Source organism: Petromyzon marinus, chromosome 48 (genome assembly GCF_048934315.1).
Source record: "Petromyzon marinus isolate PM22_M1 ecotype Great Lakes invasive population chromosome 48, UKy_Petmar_22M1.pri1.0, whole genome shotgun sequence".
NCBI lineage: Eukaryota > Metazoa > Chordata > Hyperoartia > Petromyzontiformes > Petromyzontidae > Petromyzon > Petromyzon marinus.
Genome location: NC_133714.1, coordinates 8,356,993 through 8,378,573, shown reverse-complemented (window position 1 = coordinate 8,378,573; position 21,581 = coordinate 8,356,993). Strand labels below are relative to the sequence as shown.

At 56.7% G+C, this 21,581-nt stretch overlaps 1 protein-coding gene across 4 annotated transcripts in view; it reads left to right on the top strand.

Annotated features, from left to right (window-relative positions):
- CCDC22 (CCC complex scaffolding subunit CCDC22) overlaps nt 1-20,993 on the top strand; it is a 32,692-nt gene extending 11,699 nt beyond the window's left edge. For all 4 annotated transcript variants that reach the window (XM_032972280.2, XM_032972282.2, XM_032972281.2 and 1 more), the window contains exons 7-18: nt 971-1,140; nt 1,825-2,031; nt 2,971-3,042; nt 3,630-3,749; nt 6,209-6,328; nt 6,532-6,648; nt 7,302-7,403; nt 7,861-7,968; nt 10,974-11,069; nt 17,043-17,102; nt 18,113-18,187; nt 19,701-20,993. In XM_032972280.2, the coding sequence (XP_032828171.2) occupies nt 971-1,140; nt 1,825-2,031; nt 2,971-3,042; nt 3,630-3,749; nt 6,209-6,328; nt 6,532-6,648; nt 7,302-7,403; nt 7,861-7,968; nt 10,974-11,069; nt 17,043-17,102; nt 18,113-18,187; nt 19,701-19,814 (1,361 nt within the window). In that variant the 3' untranslated portion in view covers nt 19,815-20,993. The remainder of the gene's footprint in view (nt 1-970; nt 1,141-1,824; nt 2,032-2,970; nt 3,043-3,629; nt 3,750-6,208; nt 6,329-6,531; nt 6,649-7,301; nt 7,404-7,860; nt 7,969-10,973; nt 11,070-17,042; nt 17,103-18,112; nt 18,188-19,700) is intronic.
- The last annotated feature ends 588 nt before the right edge of the window (nt 20,994-21,581 follow it).

The window sequence follows — 21,581 nt, the reverse complement described above, 5'->3', positions numbered from 1 at the left end:
CAACAATGAGTACAGGACAACAATGAGTACAGGACAACAATGAGTACAGGACAACAATGAGTACAGGACAACAATGGATTGTCTTCTGCACCGCCCTCTGCTGGCCACGGCGCGACATGAAGTGGCGGTCGTCGCTGCTTCCCCCGCCCCCCGGGCCCCCCGAGGTTCCCCGCTGTCGTGCTGCCACCCGCGGATTTCCGCCAAGTTGAACTGCGCAGCCTCGCGCCCGCTCGTCCCGGCGGAGAGAATGGGAAGGCGATTTGCACCCACGGCGGAGCGGACTAACGAGCTGCGCTATTAGCGGGGGCGATGACGCGGAGAGCACCCCCCCCCCCCCCCCCCCACCACCACCACCACCACCAGGACCCTTCTGTTAGCGTTTCGTCAGCCAATTATCGGCGTCACTCGGGCGAGACGGTGGTGGCGGTGGTGGCGGTGGTGGGCGGTGGTGCCCGCAGACTTGGGTTAGTGCCGTGGGGGGGGGGGGGTTTTGGAGGCTAGGAGAAGTCGTTCAAGGCAACGCCTCATTAGACACGTGATGAGACCCTGTTATAGGGTGCACGTGTGTGTGTGTGTGTGAGCGAGTCAGTCCGTGTGTGTTCGAGTTCATAGCTGTGCGTTGTGCGGCTTGTGATGGGAAAGTGTTCAGTGTGTTCCTGCAAGTGTGTGTGTGTTTGTGGGGAGCAGTCGTGTCGTGGTTAGCGCGCTGCGCTACGAACCCGGCAACCTGGGTTCAATCCCGCTCACTGCCAACACCCAGTGACGTTTATCTGAACCGGTCCTGGGCCTCCCCTAGGTCGACTCGGCCTCAAATGAGTAAATATTGCCAGTAGGGAGACTAAGGTGGTCGGACGTGTCTCTGACGACACCACCCCCTCGTGTATCGTTCCGGCCTTTAGAGGCGCTCGCTATCAGCGCAGTCTGTTAAGACGATACGGGGGATCTTTGTTTTTGTGTGTGTCTACCGCAGGCGTGCAGGCGTACTGGAGCGAGTTTCTGCCCACGGTGTCCGGGCAGTGTCCGGGCCCCGCGCGCGTGGCCGCAGCCGTGCTCGAGAACAACACGGCCGGAGTGAGCGCCGCCCAGGAGTGGGACGCCGAGTGGAACAGCCAGGGGCTCGCGTCCCGACTCACCCCGGAGGTGAGCGGGCGGGGGGGGGGGGGCGAGCGTGTAGGTGAGCGAATGGGTAAGTGGGTGAGTGACCGAGCGAGTGAACCAGTGGGTGAGTGGGTGGGTGCGTGGCTGAGCGGGTGGGTAAGTAAGTGGGAAGCCGAGTGGAACAACCAATTGCTCGTGTGTTGACTCTCCCCTGGAGGCGAGCGAGCGGGCGGGTGAGTGGGTGGGTGGGTGAGTGAGTGGGTGGGTGAGTGGGTGGGTGGGTGGGACACCGAGTGAAACAACCAGGGGCTCGTGTCCCGACTCACCCCGGAGGTGAGCAAGTGAGCGAGGGAGTAGGGTGGGTGAGTGAGTGAGTCTTGCATGAGCGAGCATGTGTGAGCGTGTTTGTTTCTATGTGAAGGGAACATACCTCGTGTCCCCACATGACTGTCTCTCTGCGCACACTCGCTGACCCGAGCGTACGCGTGCGTACGTGGCTGCGTGCGTTTGTGCGTAATGCGCAAGTGTGTGTGTTTGTGCGTGCATGAGTGTGTGCGTGAGTGTGTGCGTTTGTGCGTGCGTGCGTGTGCGTACGTGTGTGCGTGTGTGCGTGAGTGTGTGCGTGAGTGTGTGCGTTTGTGCGTGCGTGTGCGTACGTGTGTGCGTGCGTGTGTGTGTGCGTTTGTGCGTGTGTGCGTTTGTGCGTGTGTGCGTGCGTGCGAGCAGGAGTACCGTCTGCGCAAGCGCGAGCGCCTGCACAAGAAGGTGCGGGAACAGTTCCGGCAGGCCGTGACACGAGGACTCTCCGACCCCGTCCCGGCGCTGGGGGTCACGGCGCTGGGGGTCACGGCGGGGGGAGGGGGCGCCCCTGCGGGGACGGCAGCGGTCAAGGGGTCCCGCTTCGTGCACACGGAGAAGCTCATCTTCACGCAGGTTCGTGCGCGTGCGCGTACGAATGTGTGTCGGTGTGTGCAGGTGTGTGTGTGTGCGCGCGCGTGTGTGGGGAGCGATGGTGTAGCAGTTAGCGCCACGCTGCGCTACGAACCCGGCGACCCGGGTTCGATTCCCGCTCACGGCCAACACCGGTGACGATTGTCTGAAATGAGTACCCGGTGCGGTGCGTAAACATCGCCACTGGGGAGACAAAGGCGGTCGGGCGTGGTGCTGGCCACCCACCCCCTCGTGTGCCGTGCCGACCTTCATAGGTGCTCGCTAACAGCACTTGCCGCTACAGCCTGTTAAGGCTACTCGGAGGATCTTTGTCTTTGTGTGCGTGCGCTAATGGGCAACATCGATGACTAATATCTGAGCCGGTCCTCGGCCTCCACTAGGTCGACTCAGCCTTAAACGGGGACCTGGAGCGGGGTGTCAACATGAGAATTTGAGAGACAAAGGCGGCGGGGCGTGGCGCCGGTCACCCACCGCCTTGTGTTCCCTTCTAACGCCACTTGCACCGACAATCTGCCAGGGGCTCTATGGGGGCAGCCTTGTCTTTGTGTGCGTGCATGAGTGAGTGCATGTTTGCGGGTGTCTTTTTACCGTTAGCATTGTTTACCCAGGATAACCTCAGCAGGTCTCGTCGCCAAGAGGGTCCTGCCAAGTCTGCACAGTCGGGATTCCAACAGGGTAATATGCGGTGTCATCCTCATTCAATTTGGCACATTTTGGACCGTCTTGCCGGTAGACAACGACCAACCCTTGCCCGAACGACGTCGCGGGATCTTTAACGGCCGCCTCTTCAGCGACGCAGGCGGCGTCACTGAAGAGGTGGCCGTTGCTCCGCGCCGCAGTAATAACCGGGGCGGCCGGCGGATCCATCCGCACCGTGAGCGGCCGTGGTTTGACACCCGTTCCCCGTCTCGGCTGCCGCAGGAGCAGGACAAGCCGGAGCTGTTGGCTTCTCCTCCCGGCGACCGCCGCGCCGTCAGCGAGGACACTGAGCAGGTGCGGCGGCACCGTCGTCACCGCCAGCGGCACCGTCGCCGCGGCCGTCTTTGTCTTCGGCCTCCGCCGCCACGGCAGTCGTCAAATTTGCGCTACCTCCGACGTCATCGTCATCGTCACCGTTGTCGTCAACGCCATTTCCGCTGCCTTCATCGCCATCATCATCGGCGCCACGACCTAAATCACCGTCGTCGTCATCGCTAGCGACGTTATCACCACTACGATCGAGCCCACTGGGGCGACCACACCATCATCACCACTGTCATTGCCGTGGTCACCATTACCATCATTACCATCACTACCACCGCCGCCGTCACCCTCGCCATCACCACCACCGCAACCACGGTCATCTTCACCACCGCCATCGTCATCACTGTCCACATGATCGCCACCACCACCGCCGCCGCTGTTATCATCACCGCCACCATCACCACCACCGCAACCACGGTCATCTTCAACCACCACCATCGTCATCACTGTCCACATGATCGCCACCACCACCACCACCACCGCCGTTGTTATCATCACCGCCACCGTCGTCATCGCCGCCATCACCGCCACCTCGACTGCCCCGTTTGCCGGTGCAGGATGTGCAGTCCCGGCGAGCGAGGGAGGCGGAGACGCTGCAGGAGCGGCTGCAGCGCACGGTGGCGCAGGTGGAGGCACTGGAGCTGGACACACGGCGGTTGCGAGGTGGATTCACGCAGGCAAGGGCACGCGCACACGCACACACGCACACACGCACACACATGTACGCTCACGCACACGTACACACGAGTACACACCCGTACACGCACACACACGCACACACGCACACACGCACACACATGTACGCGCACGCACACGTACACGTACACACGAGTACACACCCGTACACTCACGTACACGCACACACGTACACACACAGGCACACACGTACACACGCACACATGTACGCGCACGCACCCGTACACACACATACACGCACACACGCACACACGTACACACGCACACATGTACGCGCACGCACACACACGTACACACGAGTACACACCCGTACACTCACGTACACGCACACACGTACACACACACGTACACGCACACATGTACGCGCACGCACACACACGTACACACGAGTACACACCCGTACACACACACACACACGTACATGCACACACACGTACACGCACTCACACATGCACACTAGCACACGCACGCACACGCACGCACACGCGCACACGTGTACACACGCGTACACACGTGTACACGCACACACACGCACACACACACGTACACGCACACACACACGTACACGCACACACAAACGTACACACACACACAAATGTACACACGCGTACACAGCACACACGTATACGCACACTTACACGCACACATGTACACGCGCACATGTACACGCGCACATGTACACGCGCACATGTACACGCGCACACGTGTAGTGGGTTCAACTGAGTCGCACTCTTAGACTTGGAGGCAGCGCATTTATTAAGTTCCAACACAACGGGGTAACTTCCCCTTTTAACACGACGACCACCCTGGTCAACTGCACTGGCTACTGAGTCACTATTAACTCCGGACCCGGGACCAACAACATACTGCCCGGGTCCACGTGCTGGAAGATTCGCAGAACGAAGATCGCCGACGAAGGGTTTCTTCCCCGGGACGGCTCCGCCCTTGGCCACGCCCCCCTTCCAGAACCGTCAGGAAGAGCCTGGGTTCTACCCACGTGATCCTCCTAGCCACGTGTCATCCCGGGTCAACCAGAGTGCCATGGCCTCACACGACCTTCCCCTAAGGTCGGCACCCACACACCCTGTCCTGTAGGGCCGGCACTGCACTTACAGCATGGTGACATCCAGCGATGTCACTACACACGTATAAACAAGACGAAGGCAAAGATTCCCCGTGTAGCTTTGACAGAATGTTGGGGCAAGTGCTGTTAGCGAGCACCTGTGAAGGCCGGCACGGCACACGAGGGGGTGGATGGCCAACACCACGCCCGGCCGCCTTTGTCTCCCCAGTGGCAATGCTTTTACACATTGCACTAGGTACTAATGTTATGCTGAGTCAACCTAGGGGAGGCCCAGGTACCCATTCAGATAATTGGTCGCCGGGTTCGTAGCGCAGCACGCGAACCTCTACACTACCGCTACACATACGTACACACGCGTACACACGCGCAAACACGCACATACATGCACACACGCGTACACACGCGCAAACAAGCACATACGTACATGCACACATGCGCACACACGTACACACGCGTGCACACGCGCAAACACACACATACGTACATGCACACATGCACACACACGTACACACATGCTTACACATGCACGCACAAATGCACACGCAGATGCGACTTGCACGTGTATTTGCACGATCGCGTGCACACACACACACAGTTATCGTCTATGTGACCGCGTGAGATTCATGCTTGTGTGTGTGTGTGTTTACTTGTTAGGAGGAAGAATCTAGAGTCTTTATTTAGACTGCTGGAGGAATCCGATGAGCTATAAAGTTCTTTCCCACAGATGTCCAGTAGGCGCGGGTCAACGAGTTACAACTGCAAACAGTACAAAAAAAATCGATAGCAGTGCAAAGTAGAGAAAAGGTAAGAGGGTGGTATTGCATTGTGCTACGAACCCGGCTCCCTGAGTTCGATACCCACTTACAGGCAACCTTCAGATATTCTGTAGGTCGATTCGGCCTTAAATGAGTACCTGGTGCGGTCTGGTGAACATCAGGTGGTCGGGCGTGGTGCTGGCCACCCATCCACCCCCTCGTGTGCTGCGTCGGCCTTCTTATCAGATGCCTGTGAACGGCACTTGCTCCAGCATTCTGTTCAGGCTGAACTAAAACTGAACTTTTTATTTTGCCAGGCAAGGCCCACTGAGCTACATGGATCGTTTTCAGACACGACCTGGCCACAAGTGATAACTCAAAACGACGTGGCTTGTCGCTTGGAAGTTTATCCTAGCAGCCAAATAGTCCAAAACGCATGTTGATTCTACATGCGGAGGGACAAACCGGAGGACCCGGAAGGAGAACACACAAACTCCAAACATGGAGCAGGCGTCAGGGTCGGGATTGGACCCACGCACTCGCTGCATACCAGCGCGCAGGGGGGGGAGGGGGGAGTTAACATCTCCCCCGTGTCCATCAGGTGGAGGAGGAGCTGGGGGCTAGTCAGCAGGCCCTGGCCGAGCACCGAGAATCTTTCCGCGTGCGCAAGGCAACCCTCGATCTCCTGCCCGACGCCCACAACAATGCTGCCAAGTTGCAGGTGACTCCCCCCGCCCCCCACACCACCCCCCTCCACCCCCACCCCCCCACGCCCCCCCCGACCCTCCGACCTCAATCAATCAAGGGTCAAGTGACGGGTCAAGTGACGGTTCATTGGTGCTGATGCTTGGCGCTCGCCCCAGCAGTCCGTGAAAGCTATACGGGGGGGGGGGATCTTTGTCTTTTTGTACGCGTGTGGTGTAGGCGGTGGTGGAGGGCAGCGCTAAGAGAGTGCTCGCCCTCACCGCTCAGTGGGAGTCTCACCGCTCTCCGCTCGTGCAGCAGCTACGAGAGCTCAAGGAGCTGGGGCTGTCCTGCCAGGTGAGTCCGCGAGCGTGTACCTAGCCCGGCACGAGCGCTGCGCTTGCAGCGCCGTCGCTCGGTAGGCAGTGCCGCCGGGGGTTGTTGTTGTTGTGGGCGTGAGAGTGGAGCGGTGGCGCAGTGGTTGGCGAGCTACGCTACGAACCCTGGCGACCCGAGGTCGATTCCCGCTCACGACCAATAATAGCGGCGAATATGTATGAACCGGCCCTGGGCCTCCCCTAGGTCGACTCAGCCTCAAATGAGTACCTGGTGCGGTGTGTAAACATTACCACCCACCCCCTCGTGTGCTGTGCCGACCTTCATAGGTGCTCGCTAACAGCACTTGCCCCTACAGTCTGTTAAGGCTATACGGGGGATCTTTGTCTTTTGTGTCCGTGTGACCGTTTGACAGTGTGTCCGTGTGACCGTGTGACCGTGCGACCGCGTGTGTGTGTGACCGTGTGACCGTGTGACCGTGTGACGGTGTGAGCGCATGACCATGTGACCGTGCGACCATGTGACCATCTGACCATCTGACCGTGTGACCGTGTGACCGTGTGACCGTGTGACGGTGTGAGCGTGTGACCGTGTGACCGTGCGACCACGTGTGTGTGTGACCGTGTGACCATGTGACCGTGCGACCGCGTGTGTGCGTGCGCATGTTCCTGCAGGAGGCATCGTCTCGGCGCGTGGCCCAGATCCGCGAGATGAGGGTGAAGATGAAGAGCACGGCCGAGGAGGTGCGCAGCAAGGAAGACCTCCACCGCCAGCTGGTACGTGCATGCCTGCGTGCGTACTGACATCACGCACTCGTGTGCGTACGCACACACATTTGTCTTCATGCGAGGCTGTGGGTCTCTATGTGGATCTGTGGATGGGTGCGGTGGTGTAGCGCTTAGAGCGCCGCTCCGCAAACCTGTCGACCCGAGTTCGATTCCCGCTCACGGCCAACACCGGTGACGATCGATCTGTACTGGTTCGGGGGGCCTCTCCTCAAACGAGTACCTGGCGAGGTGTGTAAACACCGTCACCGGGAAGACGAGTGCGCGTGGTGCTGGCCACCCACCTCCTTTGCGTGCCGTGCCCCGGCGCTTGCCCCGACAGTCTGTTCAGGCTATACGGGACGGAGCGGGGGGAAGGGATTGACGATGTTCGTTCACATTGCCAACGTGGCCAGCCGTGCTTATCGTGAGGTGCGGAACCTCGTGCGTGCGTGCGCCTGTCCCGCAGGCGGCCGACTACGAGTCGATGCCGAAGGACGTCGCCCGAGCGGCCTACACCCAGCGCATCCTGGAGATCGTGGCCAACATCAAGCGGCAGAAAGAGGAAATCGGCAAGGTGGGGCCCCTCCCACACGCCTCTTCCTCTCTCCCCCACGGCCTCGGCATCCCCTCTTCCTCCCGTCACCCCTGGTGTCTCGTGCGTGTCCTGTGGAGGGGGGGCCGTCACGAGTGCGCGGTCGCGGCTCGACCAGTGGCGGGATTTTAAATTTCGATTTAAAGCTTTCGTGACTGCAGGGATTCATTTGCTTGGTTCTTTCGGTAAAGTCACCACGTAGAAGGGAAACAATGAAATAATAAAAATATGAAACAATACAATTCTCACGGCGTTTCGACCGCAACACAAGCAGTCGTCATCAGGTGTGAAAACCGCAGCAAGAAAATTTGAAAAAAGTGGCGGTTACTTTTTAACGTTAGCACCACGGAGAGCGATTTGGCAGTTTGTTCAGATGGACGAGTCCATCTATGAAGGTGACTGCAGGGATGGACGAGTCCATCTGTGTTCGTGACTGCAGGGATGGACGAGTCCATCTATATTCTTAGTTTTTTCGGTAAAGTCACGTTGAAGAGAAACAACAAAATAACAAAATATATATAAAACAATAAAAAATTCTCACGACGTTTCGACCATAACTCAAACGGTCATCATCAGGTGTGTCGGTTTGCATAAATTTTTTTTTTAAACGGCATATTTATTTATTTATATAAAAATAACGTTTGCGTCACGCGCAACAATTGGCTGTTTGCCAGGACTAGTCCATCTATTTTTTGAAAAGAGGAGGGGGGAGACGAAATTTGTTTTTATGTATGCTGTCTGAAAGCCACTGTAAGCGTGAACAATCAATCAAGAACTGAAATGATTTATCAAATCTTTCCAATGATTGCTAAGATAGAATCCATCTTCTTGGTTGAAATTGTCTCTGTGTTTGTATATGTGGATAGCCTCATGAACGAATCTCTCATGGAAGCCAGATGGCTTACAAAGAACCTCCGTCTTGGAAAAGTCAATGGCATGTGAGCCTACTGAATTAGAACAATGATCTGCTACGGCCGAGGTGTTGGTCCTACCGTTTTCAAAATAAATTTATGCAAACCGACACACCTGATGATGACCGTTTGAGTTATGGTCGAAACGTCGTGAGAATTTTTTATTGTTTTATATATATTTTGTTATTTTGTTGTTTCTCTTCAACGTGACTTTACCGAAAAAACTAAGAATATGAATTACTGCAGTCACGAAAGCTTTAAATCAAAAAGAGTCCATCTATGTTCGGAAAAGAGGAGGGGGGGGGGAGACGAAAAATAATGGATGCGGTCTGAAAGCCACCGTAAGCGTGAACAATCAATTAAGACCCGAAATGGTTTATCAAATCCTTCCAATGATTGCTGAGCCAGAATCCATCTTCTCGGTTGAAATTGTCTCTGTGTTTGTGTATGTGTATAGCGGGATGTTAACTACCTTGCCTGGTATACAGGAGGTTGCGGGTTTCAATCCCGACACCGACGCCTGTGTGTTTGGAGTTTGCGTGTTCTCCCCGTGGTTGCGTGGATCTTTCTCCGGCCCCTCCACATTCAGAATGGACATCGCGCGTTTAGAGTAATTTTGCTGCTGTAAATTTCCACGCGATGATGAGCCCATGTGACCGTGTACGTGCGCGTGGCGGTTGGCGCGCTGCACTACGACCCCGGCTCACGGAGACCCATAGACTCGCGTAGAGAGCCACTAGAACTTTGCGCTTTTAAATCGTCTATATTGATAATGCATTTTTGTAGAATATATTATATTTGTTTGCTTTGCCTGTAGACTAACATTGTCCGTCGATTTGCATTGCTCAAATACTAACTTTACCCATAGACTAACATTGCCCATAGACTAACATTGCTCACAGACAAACATTGCGTACGTAAATACATACAGACCCAGTAAAAGTTTTCGCACTCCGTGGCAAAAGGTTTTGCACACAGGCCGAGGCGTTCTGGGGTCAGCCTGTGACCACCGTTCGATCAACCCCCCACGAGACCCCGTTAAGTTATTTTGGAGGAAGAGAGAGGAGGAAATTCGAGTCGTCAGCACTTGAAAGGAGGAGTCACCATCTGCAGGATGCCAGCGGTGGGGGGGTTCCCGGGTCCGGATGGTTTTGCCACGCGCGCGCGGTTAAACTTTAGTGGGGAGCAGATGTTGCGGCGAAAACCGTGGCCGCGGTTACTTTGGTGTTCACCCGGGGGGTTTGAGGCGGCACGGCCGCGAGATCGGCGCTTCACAGTTACGCCGATAATTCCAGACCCCTTTCACGCTGCTGTGGCCAATGCCCCCCGCAGCGAGAAGGGCCTGGGTTCAATCCCCGGCCTCGGCGCCATCGTCCGCGAGAATAGGCTACTTGCGCGGCTGGCGTTCGCGACCCAAATAATTTGCCAGATTTGAGAGCAGCGCCGAGGGGGTTACTCGATTGCGGCAACGGTCGCGGTCGTTTCAACGCCTAACTCCGCCGCCGCACGGTATTCGCCCGTTCTGGACGAGAGAGGACGAGGAGGGAAGGCAGCCGCAGCAGCAGCAGCCGCAGCCACGTGGTGAACCGAGCACCGACAGTTCCGCAGTCCCACGTATACTAAGACGTTCTCAGCTTATTAACGAGTGCGCTTGTCACGTGTGTGGGAGGGAGCCGGAGCACCCGGAGAAGACGAGGGGCAATGCTGCCCCTATACAGGTGGGGGGCAGGCGACGTTAGCCCGCGCATTCGCTGCACTTCACTGCTGCCGAGCCACGGTTGCGGCACCTCCTCGGCACCCGTGGAAAGTGGAAAAGTTTCACAACGTTTCTGCGATCCACCAACCCCCCCCCCCCCCGCTCGCCCGCCCCACCGCCACCACCGTACGCCAATTATCGCCGCCTCCTGCGTGACTCATGGCCCAGGTCACCCTGGTCTCTTTGAGTTCTCACTCTGGTTGAAACAAAATCAGCTTGGACTTGAAACTCGGGAAGCGCCGTTTTACCGTGGCTCGAAGGGCTGACGGGCGATGGCCGTTAAAGGCGGTACGGGGGATCTTTGTCTTTGTCGTGCGAAGGTGCTTGCTGATACCCGGGAGGTGCAGAAGGACATCAATGGGCTGGCTGGGAAACTGGAGCGCACATTTAGCGTTACCGATGAGCTGCTGTTTAAGGTTTGTCATGGGGGGTGGGGGCGTGTGTGTGTCCGTGTGTGTGCGTGTGTCCATGTGTGTGTGTGTGTATCCGTGTGTGTCGGAAACGGTGGCGCACTGTACTGCGAACCCGGCGGCCCGAGTTTAATTTGTACCTGGTGTGTGCAAACATCAGGGAAGTAAAGGCAGCTGGGCGTGTATACTCACATGGAACTAAGACTCACACGGAACTCATAGACTCACATGGAACTCATAGACTCACACGGAATTCATCGACTCACATGGGGCCCATAGACTCACACAGAATCCATAGACTCACACGGAACTCATAGACTCACACGGAACTCATAGACTCACACGGAACCCATAGACTCACATGGGACTCATAGACTCACACGGGGCCCATAGACTCACACGGAACTCATAGACTCACACGGAACCCATAGACTCACACGGAACTCAGACTCACATGGAACTCATAGACTCACACGGAACTCATAGACTCTCAAGGAACCCATAGACTCACACGGAATCCATAGACTCACACGGGACCCATAGACTCACACGGAACTCATAGACTCACACGGAACTCATAGACTCACACGGAACTCATAGACTCACACGGAACCCATAGACGTACACGGAACCCATAGACTCACACGGAACCCATAGACTCACACGGAACCCATAGACTCACACGGAACCCATAGACTCACACGGAACTCATAGACTCACACGGAACTCATAGACTCACACAGAACCCATAGACTTACACGGAACCCATAGACTCACACGGAACCCACAGACTCACACGGAACCCATAGACTCACACGGAACCCATAGACTCACACGGAACTCATAGACTCACACGGAACTCATAGACTCACACGGAACCCATAGAGTCGCATGGAACCCATAGACTCACACGGAACCCATAGACTCACACGGAACCCATAGACTCACACGGAACCCATAGACTCACACGGAACTCATAGACTCACACGGAACTCATAGACTCACACGGGACCCATAGACTCGCACAGAATCCATAGACTCACGCGGAACCCATAGACTCACACGGAACTCATAGACTCACACGGAACTCATGGACTCGCACAGAATCCATAGACTCACACGGAACCCATAGACTCACACGGAACCCATAGACTCACACGGGACCCATAGACTCACACGGGACCCATAGACTCACACGGAATCCATAGACTCACACGGAACCCATAGACTCACACGGAACCCATAGACTCACACGGAACCCATAGACTCACACGGAACTCATGGACTCACACGGGACCCATAGACTCACACGGGACCCATAGACTCACACGGAACCCATAGACTCACACGGAACCCATAGACTCACACGGAACTCATAGACTCACACGGAACTCATAGACTCACACGGAACTCATAGACTCACACGGGACCCATAGACTCGCACGGAATCCATAGACTCACACGGAACCCATAGACTCACACGGAACTCATAGACTCACACGGAACTCATGGACTCGCACAGAATCCATAGACTCACATGGAACCCATAGACTCACACGGAACCCATAGACTCACACGTGACCCATAGACTCACACGGAATCCATAGACTCACACGGAACCCATAGACTCACACGGAACCCATAGACTCACACGGAACACATAGACTCACACGGAACTCATGGACTCACACGGGACCCATAGACTCACACGGAACTCATAGACTCACACGGAACTCATAGACTCACACGGAACCCATAGACTCACACGGAACTCAGTCTCACACGGGGCCCATAGACTCACACAGAATCCATAGACTCACATGGGACTCATAGACTCACACGGAACCCATAGTCTCACATGGAACTCATAGACTCACACGGAACTCATGGACTCACACGGGACCCATAGACTCACACGGAACTCATGGACTCACACGGAACTCATAGACTCACATGGGGCCCATAGACTCACACGGAACTCATGGACTCACACGGAACTCATAGACTCACATGGGGCCCATAGACTCACACGGAACTCATGGACTCACACGGGACCCATAGACTCACACGGAACTCATGGACTCACACGGAACTCATAGACTCACATGGGGCCCATAGACTCACACGGAACTCATGGACTCACATGGAACTCATAGACTCACACAGAACTCATGAACTCACACGGAACTCATAGACTCACATGGGGCCCATAGACTCACACGGAACTCATGGACTCACACGGGACCCATAGACTCACACGGAACTCATGGACTCACACGGAACTCATAGACTCACATGGGGCCCATAGACTCACACGGAACTCATGGACTCACATGGAACTCATAGACTCACACGGAACTCATGAACTCACACGGAACTCATAGACTCACATGGGGCCCATAGACTCACACGGAACTCATGGACTCACACGGGACCCATAGACTCACACAGAACTCATGGACTCACACGGAACTCATAGACTCACATGGGGCCCATAGACTCACACGGAACTCATGGACTCACATGGAACTCATAGACTCACACGGAACTCATGGACTCACACGGAACTCATAGACTCACACGGAACTCATGGACTCACACGGAACCCATAGACTCACACGGAACTCATGGACTCACACGGAACCCATAGACTCACACGGGGCTCATAGACTCACACAGAACCCATAGACTCGCATGGGGCCCATAGACTCACACATGGCCCATAGACTCACACAGAACCCATAGACTCACACAGAACCCATAGACTCACACAGAACCCATAGACTCGCACGGGGCCCATAGACTCACACAGAACCCATAGACTCACACAGAACCCATAGACTCACACAGAACCCATAGACTCACACGGGGCCCATAGACTCACACAGAACCCATAGACTCACACAGAACCCATAGACTCGCACGGGGCCCATAGACTCACACGGGGCCCATAGACTCACACAGAACCCATAGACTCACACAGAACCCATAGACTCACACAGAACCCATAGACTCACACGGGGCCCATAGACTCACACAGAACCCATAGACTCACACAGAACCCATAGACTCACGCAGAACCCATAGACTCACACGGGGCCCATAGACTCACACAGAACTCATAGACTCACACAGAACCCATAGACTCACACGGAACTCATAGACTCACACAGAACCCATAGACTCACACAGAACCCATAGACTCACACATGGCCCATAGACTCGCACGGAACCCATAGACTCGCACGGAACCCATAGACTCACACGGAACCCATAGACTCACACGGAACTCATAGACTCACATGGAACTCATGGACTCGCACAGAATCCATAGACTCACATGGAACCCATAGACTCACATGGAACCCATAGACTCACACGTGACCCATAGACTCACACGGAATCCATAGACTCACACGGAACCCATAGACTCACACGGAACCCATAGACTCACACGGAACACATAGATTCACACGGAACTCATGGACTCACACGGGACCCATAGACTCACACGGAACTCATAGACTCACACGGAACTCATAGACTCACACGGAACCCATAGACTCACACGGAACTCAGTCTCACACGGGGCCCATAGACTCACACAGAATCCATAGACTCACATGGGACTCATAGACTCACACGGAACCCATTGACTCACATGGAACTCATAGACTCACACGGAACTCATGGACTCACACGGGACCCATAGACTCACACGGAACTCATGGACTCACACGGAACTCATAGACTCACATGGGGCCCATAGACTCACACGGAACTCATGGACTCACACGGAACTTATAGACTCACATGGGGCCCATAGACTCACACGGAACTCATGGACTCACACGGGACCCATAGACTCACACGGAACTCATGGACTCACACGGAACTCATAGACTCACATGGGGCCCATAGACTCACACGGAACTCATGGACTCACATGGAACTCATAGACTCACACGGAACTCATGAACTCACACGGAACTCATAGACTCACATGGGACCCATAGACTCACACGGAGCTCATGGACTCACACGGGACCCATAGACTCACACGGAACTCATGGACTCACACGGAACTCATAGACTCACATGGGGCCCATAGACTCACACGGAACTCATGGACTCACATGGAACTCATAGACTCACACGGAACTCATGAACTCACACGGAACTCATAGACTCACATGGGGCCCATAGGCTCACACGGAACTCATGGACTCACACGGGACCCATAGACTCACACAGAACTCATGGACTCACACGGAACTCATAGACTCACATGGGGCCCATAGACTCACACGGAACTCATGGACTCACATGGAACTCATAGACTCACACGGAACTCATGGACTCACACGGAACTCATAGACTCACACGGAACTCATGGACTCACACGGAACCCATAGACTCACACGGAACTCATGGACTCACACGGAACCCATAGACTCACACGGGGCTCATAGACTCACACAGAACCCATAGACTCGCATGGGGCCCATAGACTCACACATGGCCCATAGACTCACACAGAACCCATAGACTCACACAGAACCCATAGACTCACACAGAACCCATAGACTCGCACGGGGCCCATAGACTCACACGGGGCCCATAGACTCACACAGAACCCATAGACTCACACAGAACCCATAGACTCACACAGAACCCATAGACTCACACGGGGCCCATAGACTCACACAGAACCCATAGACTCACACAGAACCCATAGACTCGCACGGGGCCCATAGACTCACACGGGGCCCATAGACTCACACAGAACCCATAGACTCACACAGAACCCATAGACTCACACAGAACCCATAGACTCACACGGGGCCCATAGACTCACACAGAACCCATAGACTCACACAGAACCCATAGACTCACACAGAACCCATAGACTCACACGGGGCCCATAGACTCACACAGAACTCATAGACTCACACAGAACCCATAGACTCACACGGAACTCATAGACTCACACAGAACCCATAGACTCACACAGAACCCATAGACTCACACATGGCCCATAGACTCGCACGGAACCCATAGACTCGCACGGAACCCATAGACTCGCACGGAACCCATAGACTCACATGGGGCCCATAGACTCACACGGAACCCATAGACTCACACAGAACCCATAGACTCGCACGGGGCCCATAGACACACGGAACCCATAGACTCACACAGAACCCATAGACTCACACAGAACCCATAGACTCGCACGGGGCCCATAGACGCACACGGGACCCATAGACTCACACAGAACCCATAGACTCACACATGGCCCATAGACTCACACGGGACCCATAGACTCACACAGAACCCATAGACTCACACAGAACCCATAGACTCACACAGAACCCATAGACTCACACGGGGCCCATAGACTCACACGGGCCCATAGACTCACACAGAACCCATAGACTCACACAGAACCCATAGACTCACACGGAACTCATAGACTCACATGGGGCCCATAGACTCACACGGAACTCATAGACTCACACAGAACCCATAGACTCACACAGAACCCATAGACTCACACAGAACCCATAGACTCACATGGGGCCCATAGACTCGCACGGGGCCCATAGACTCACACGGAACCCATAGACTCACACGGAACCCATAGACTCACACAGAACTCATAGACTCACACAGAACCCATAGACTCACACAGAACCCATAGACTCACACAGAACCCATAGACTCACACAGAACCCATAGACTCACACAGAACCCATAGACTCACACAGAACCCATAGACTCACACAGAACCCATAGACTCACACAGAACCCATAGACTCACACAGAACCCATAGACTCACACAGAACCCATAGACTCACACATGGCCCATAGACTCAACGCCTCGGCGTTACCGCTTGCGGCCGCCAGCGCTACGCTGCCGCCGTCGCCCTCACCGCCGCCCGGCCGTGCGTGCGTGCGGCTTGCTTCCCGTGCAGGACGCCAAGAAGGACGAGACTGCACGGAAGGCCTACAAGCACCTGGCGGCGCTTCACGAGGTGAGGCTGCCCCCGCTCGACGCAGCGACGCCTCGCTTGACGCGCTCGGAGCTGACGCGGTGCTGAAAAGTGCCATGGCCACGAGATGTTAACTACCTCGCCTGGTATGCAGGAGGTCGTGGGTTCGATCCAGACCCTGACGCCTGCTGCTGTATATTTGGAGTTTGCGTGTCTCTCTCTTGTCATCATCACAGTGGCTAGGAGATGTTAGCTACCTCGCCTGGTATGCAGGAGGTCGTGGGTTCGCTCCAGACCCTGCCACCTGTTGTATATTTGAAAGTTTGCGTGTCTCTCTCTTGTCATCATCACGGTGGCCACGAGATGTTAACTACCTCGCCTGGTATGCAGGAGGTCGTGGGTTCGCTCCAGACCCTGCCACCTGTTGTATATTTGGAGTTTGCGTGTTCTGCCCGTGGTTGCCTGGGATTCTTCTCCGGCTCCGTGCTGTTTTTTTCCCCCCGCGTTTAGAATCGGCTGCAAAACATTTCCGCCGTGATGATGACAAGCCGCTTCGTTGCGCTGTCATTTGTGATGGCCAGGTAGCTTCTGAAAAAAAGAGCTACACAATATAGCTCAGTGGGCCTTGCCTGGTAAAATGAAAAAGTGTTTTTTTAATAGTTAAGTTTAATTTCCACGACGCCTGGAACCCCTCCTGCTCGTGAAACCAGGCACGGTTGCACCACCTGCGCTCTCTATAGTTACGCCACCACTGGATGTAAAGATGCATTGATTCATCGTGGTTGAAGAGCGTTTGTCCCCCGGTTAATTTAGACTAAACCGGCGCACGCCACGGCGAGCAAAGCGCGGTCACTCGCCGTGTGCCACCCACGCCGCGCAGATAATGGACGGAGCCGTGTGTCCTTGCGTGTCTCCGTGTGTGTGTCCGTATGTGCATGTTTGTGTGTGTGTCCGTGTCTATGTGTGTTTGTGTCCGCGTGTGTGTCCGTGTGTGCATGTCCGTGTGTGCGTGGTGTCTCTCCCATCTCCTCGCTCCTGCTGTGGGTGAGAAGAATTGCGCTCAGCTGATCCACACGATTGAGGATACGGGCGCGGTGATGCGGGAGATTCGTGACCTGGAGGAGCAGGTGATGGCTGCACACGTGCACGGAGGCGTCCGTTCACATCGCTCACACACACACAACAACAACAACCGCCATTCGCCACTAAGTGGCGGTGACGTCACCACAACGCTTGTGCCAGGCCATGTGCACCTTGAGGCCACGTGAAGTGTCGAACGCCCGCGGGCAGGAGGTCACGGGGCAGACCCAGGTGCCACGGGTCGACTGACTGAGATGACTGGCTGATGCACCACCTGTGCCCCCTATTGTGCAAGCCTGCTGTGCTTTAGCCACCCGGCGCTCCGCTTGTTGTTGTGAGCGTCGCTCCTCCGCCCTCCGTTGTTGTTGGAGGGCGACTGCCTCCAACTGCCCAATAGCAGCGTCCTTCACGGGCCTCCTCCACAGAGGCCGATCTTGACACCGCTGGTACCAGTCATCGTCAAGTCCACTCAGCTCCACGTCCTCCTGTACCACATCACTCCATCTCTTCTCTAGCCCGTGCCGCGCCCGTTTAGCCCCCTCGATCCGGCCGAACAAAAGCTGTTTCGGCATGCGGTGGCTGGGCATGCGGGCTACATGACCCAGCCATCGCAGCCTTGCCCGCCGGAGGAGCTCACCGATGGGACCTTGCCCAGATCTTTCAAGGATTTGTGAGCTCCTCACACAATCCAGCCTGGTTAAACCCAGGATGGATCGTAAGCAGGCCAGCCTAAATGTTTCCAACCGGCGAAGATGCTCCATTAAGGGGGTCCACGTTTCGCAAGCGTAGAGAAGAGAGGGAATGACGGTGGCCGAGAAGACCTGAAGCTTAGTGCAGAGCAACAGACCAGGTAGCTTCCACACAGCGTTACGCAACCGATGAAAAGATATTGCCGCTCGACTGATTCGGAGCCGGTCACACACGCGGCTCACTCGCACACACACACACACACACCGCTTACTCGCACTCACACACACTGCTCACTCGCTCACACACACACACGGCTCACTCGCTCACACACACCACTCACTCGCTCACACACACACACACACCGCTCACTCGCTCACACACACACACACCACTCACTCGCTCACACACACACAGCTCACTCGCTCACACACACACACACCACTCACTCGCTCACACACACACTACTTACTCACTCACACACACACTGCTCACTCGCCCTATCCCTGCTAGGCACACGCACGCCGCTTGCGCGCAAACACGCACGCACCCCACCCAGGCATGCAGGAGGGGGCGCCGCTGCTGCAGCTGCTGCAGCTGCAGCTGCTCGGAGGCTGTGATTGGCTCAGTGCCGCAACGAGGCAGCTGAGGCTCAGTCTCTCAGCACCAGCCGCAGCCCGCCCGAGGGATACGGTGACATCTCACCCAGGTGCCACTCGCTCACAGCACTTGGCCCCATCAGTCCGTTAGAGGCTGTACGGGGGGGGGGGGGGGGGGACGTCCGTGTTTGTCTTTTTATCGCGCAGGCATTGACATGTGTACGCTTGCTTGCGTTTTCGCGCGTGTGGTTCTCGCATCCCCCCCGCCTTAAAGACGGAGCTGGAGCGGAGCAAGAAGACGCTGTCCAACCTGGAGCGCATCGTGGGCGACCTGCGCGCCATGCAGCACGAGAACAGCCTCCTGGGCGCACGCATGCACAGCGCCTGAGCGCCCGCACGGCGCCTGATGAACGCCCGCACGATGCCCGAGCTGCCCGTTCGGCAGCGAGGAGGCAGCACGCTTCCCCCGTGCGCGACTGTGCGTGCGCTCGCACAGCCGGTCGCGCTTCTGCACCCGCTCACGATTCACAGCCACGCACGAAGGAAAGAGATTCCTCGTGTAGCCGTAACAGAATCCTGGGGCACACGAGAGGGGGCGGGTGGCCAGCGCCGCTGCTGATGTCGTTTACAACACCGCACCAGGTACTCAATTCAGATCGATTCGACCCTAGGGGGAGGCCCAGGACCGGTTCAGATAATAGTCACCGGCGTTGTCCGTGACTGGGAATCGAACTCGTGTCTTCGGGGTTCGCGGCGCGACACGCTAACCGCTGCTCCACCGCTCCCCACAGCCACACGCACGCACACAAACGCACACCTCTCTCACACACACATCTCTCCCGTCCATCACCGCCACCGACTTCCTATCTCACTCCATGCTCTCAATGCCCCTTTTCTGTCTTCCTCCATGCTTCCACCCGCCCACCGCTCACTCCTCCAACCCCCCCCCCACTCCCTCCCACAACCACGGCCGCTCCAATCTCTCCGTTCCCCCCCCCCCCCCACCGCCCCCCCACCCTCTCTCATTAGCTGACATCTCAGAGTTAGTGGATCACCCGAGGATGGGAGAGGTAACGATTGACCGCTCGGTGCGTCCTGTTGCTCGTCCCCCGGCCGAACCAATCGGTGGGGGATCTCCGCCCGCGACACAGCGCGGAGCCGGGGTCCGTGGAGATCACCGCACCGGAGATGAACTGCCGCCGACGTCCTCTCGGACAGATCAACGAGCAATTGGACGCGTGGGCGGCAGGGCGAGTGGCGGGGCGAGTGGCAGGGCGAGTGGCAGGGCGAGTGGCAGGGCGAGTGGCGGGGCGAGTGGCAGGGCGAGTGGCAGGGTGAGCGGGCGGGCGGGCGAGCGGGTGACTGGGTGAGCGGGCAGATCGCTCCACAGGGACGCTTCTCTCACACCGTGGTCAGGGGAGATGGGGGGGGGGCTGGGGGGAGGGGTGGTTGGCGCCGTTCTTGGTGAGCGCGATCCCACGCCATGTTAAGAGGATTCACGACGCGCGACGCACGCGGGATGTAAACAATGGAAGCGAGAAATAAAAAAGCGGAGGAGTGAGGGAGAGACGCGTGCAGGCGGGAGCGTGGAGCTGAGTGAGCGTGTGAGTGAGATGGGGGGGGGGGGTAGCGAGCGAGATGGGGGGGTGGGGGGTAGCGAGTGAGATGGGGGGGGTGTGGGGGTAGCGAGTGAGATGGGGGGGTGTGGGGTAGCGAGTGAGATGGGGGGGGTGTGGGGGTAGCGAGTGAGATGGGGGGGGTGGGGGGTAGCGAGTGAGATGGGGGGGTGGTGGTAGCGAGCGAGATGGGGGGGGGGTAGCGAGCGAGATGGGGGGGGGTGGGGGGTAGCGAGTGAGATGGGGGGGTGGGGGGTAGCGAGTGAGATGGGGGGGGGGGTGGTAGCGAGTGAGATGGGGGGGGTGGGGGGTAGCGAGTGAGATGGGGGGGGGGGTGTGGGAGGCGCGTATCTGGAGCGGCGACTAGGCGATGTGACAACTGGGCGCGGGGTGGTGACGGCACGGCACAACGGCACGGTGCTGGCGACGCAACGCGGGGTGTGGTGAGAACGGGGCCGTGAACGCAGCACGGTGACGGCACGAGGCCGCAGGGCACTGCGGGGCCACGCAGCAGCGAGTGAGCATCGCGGTGTGACCGC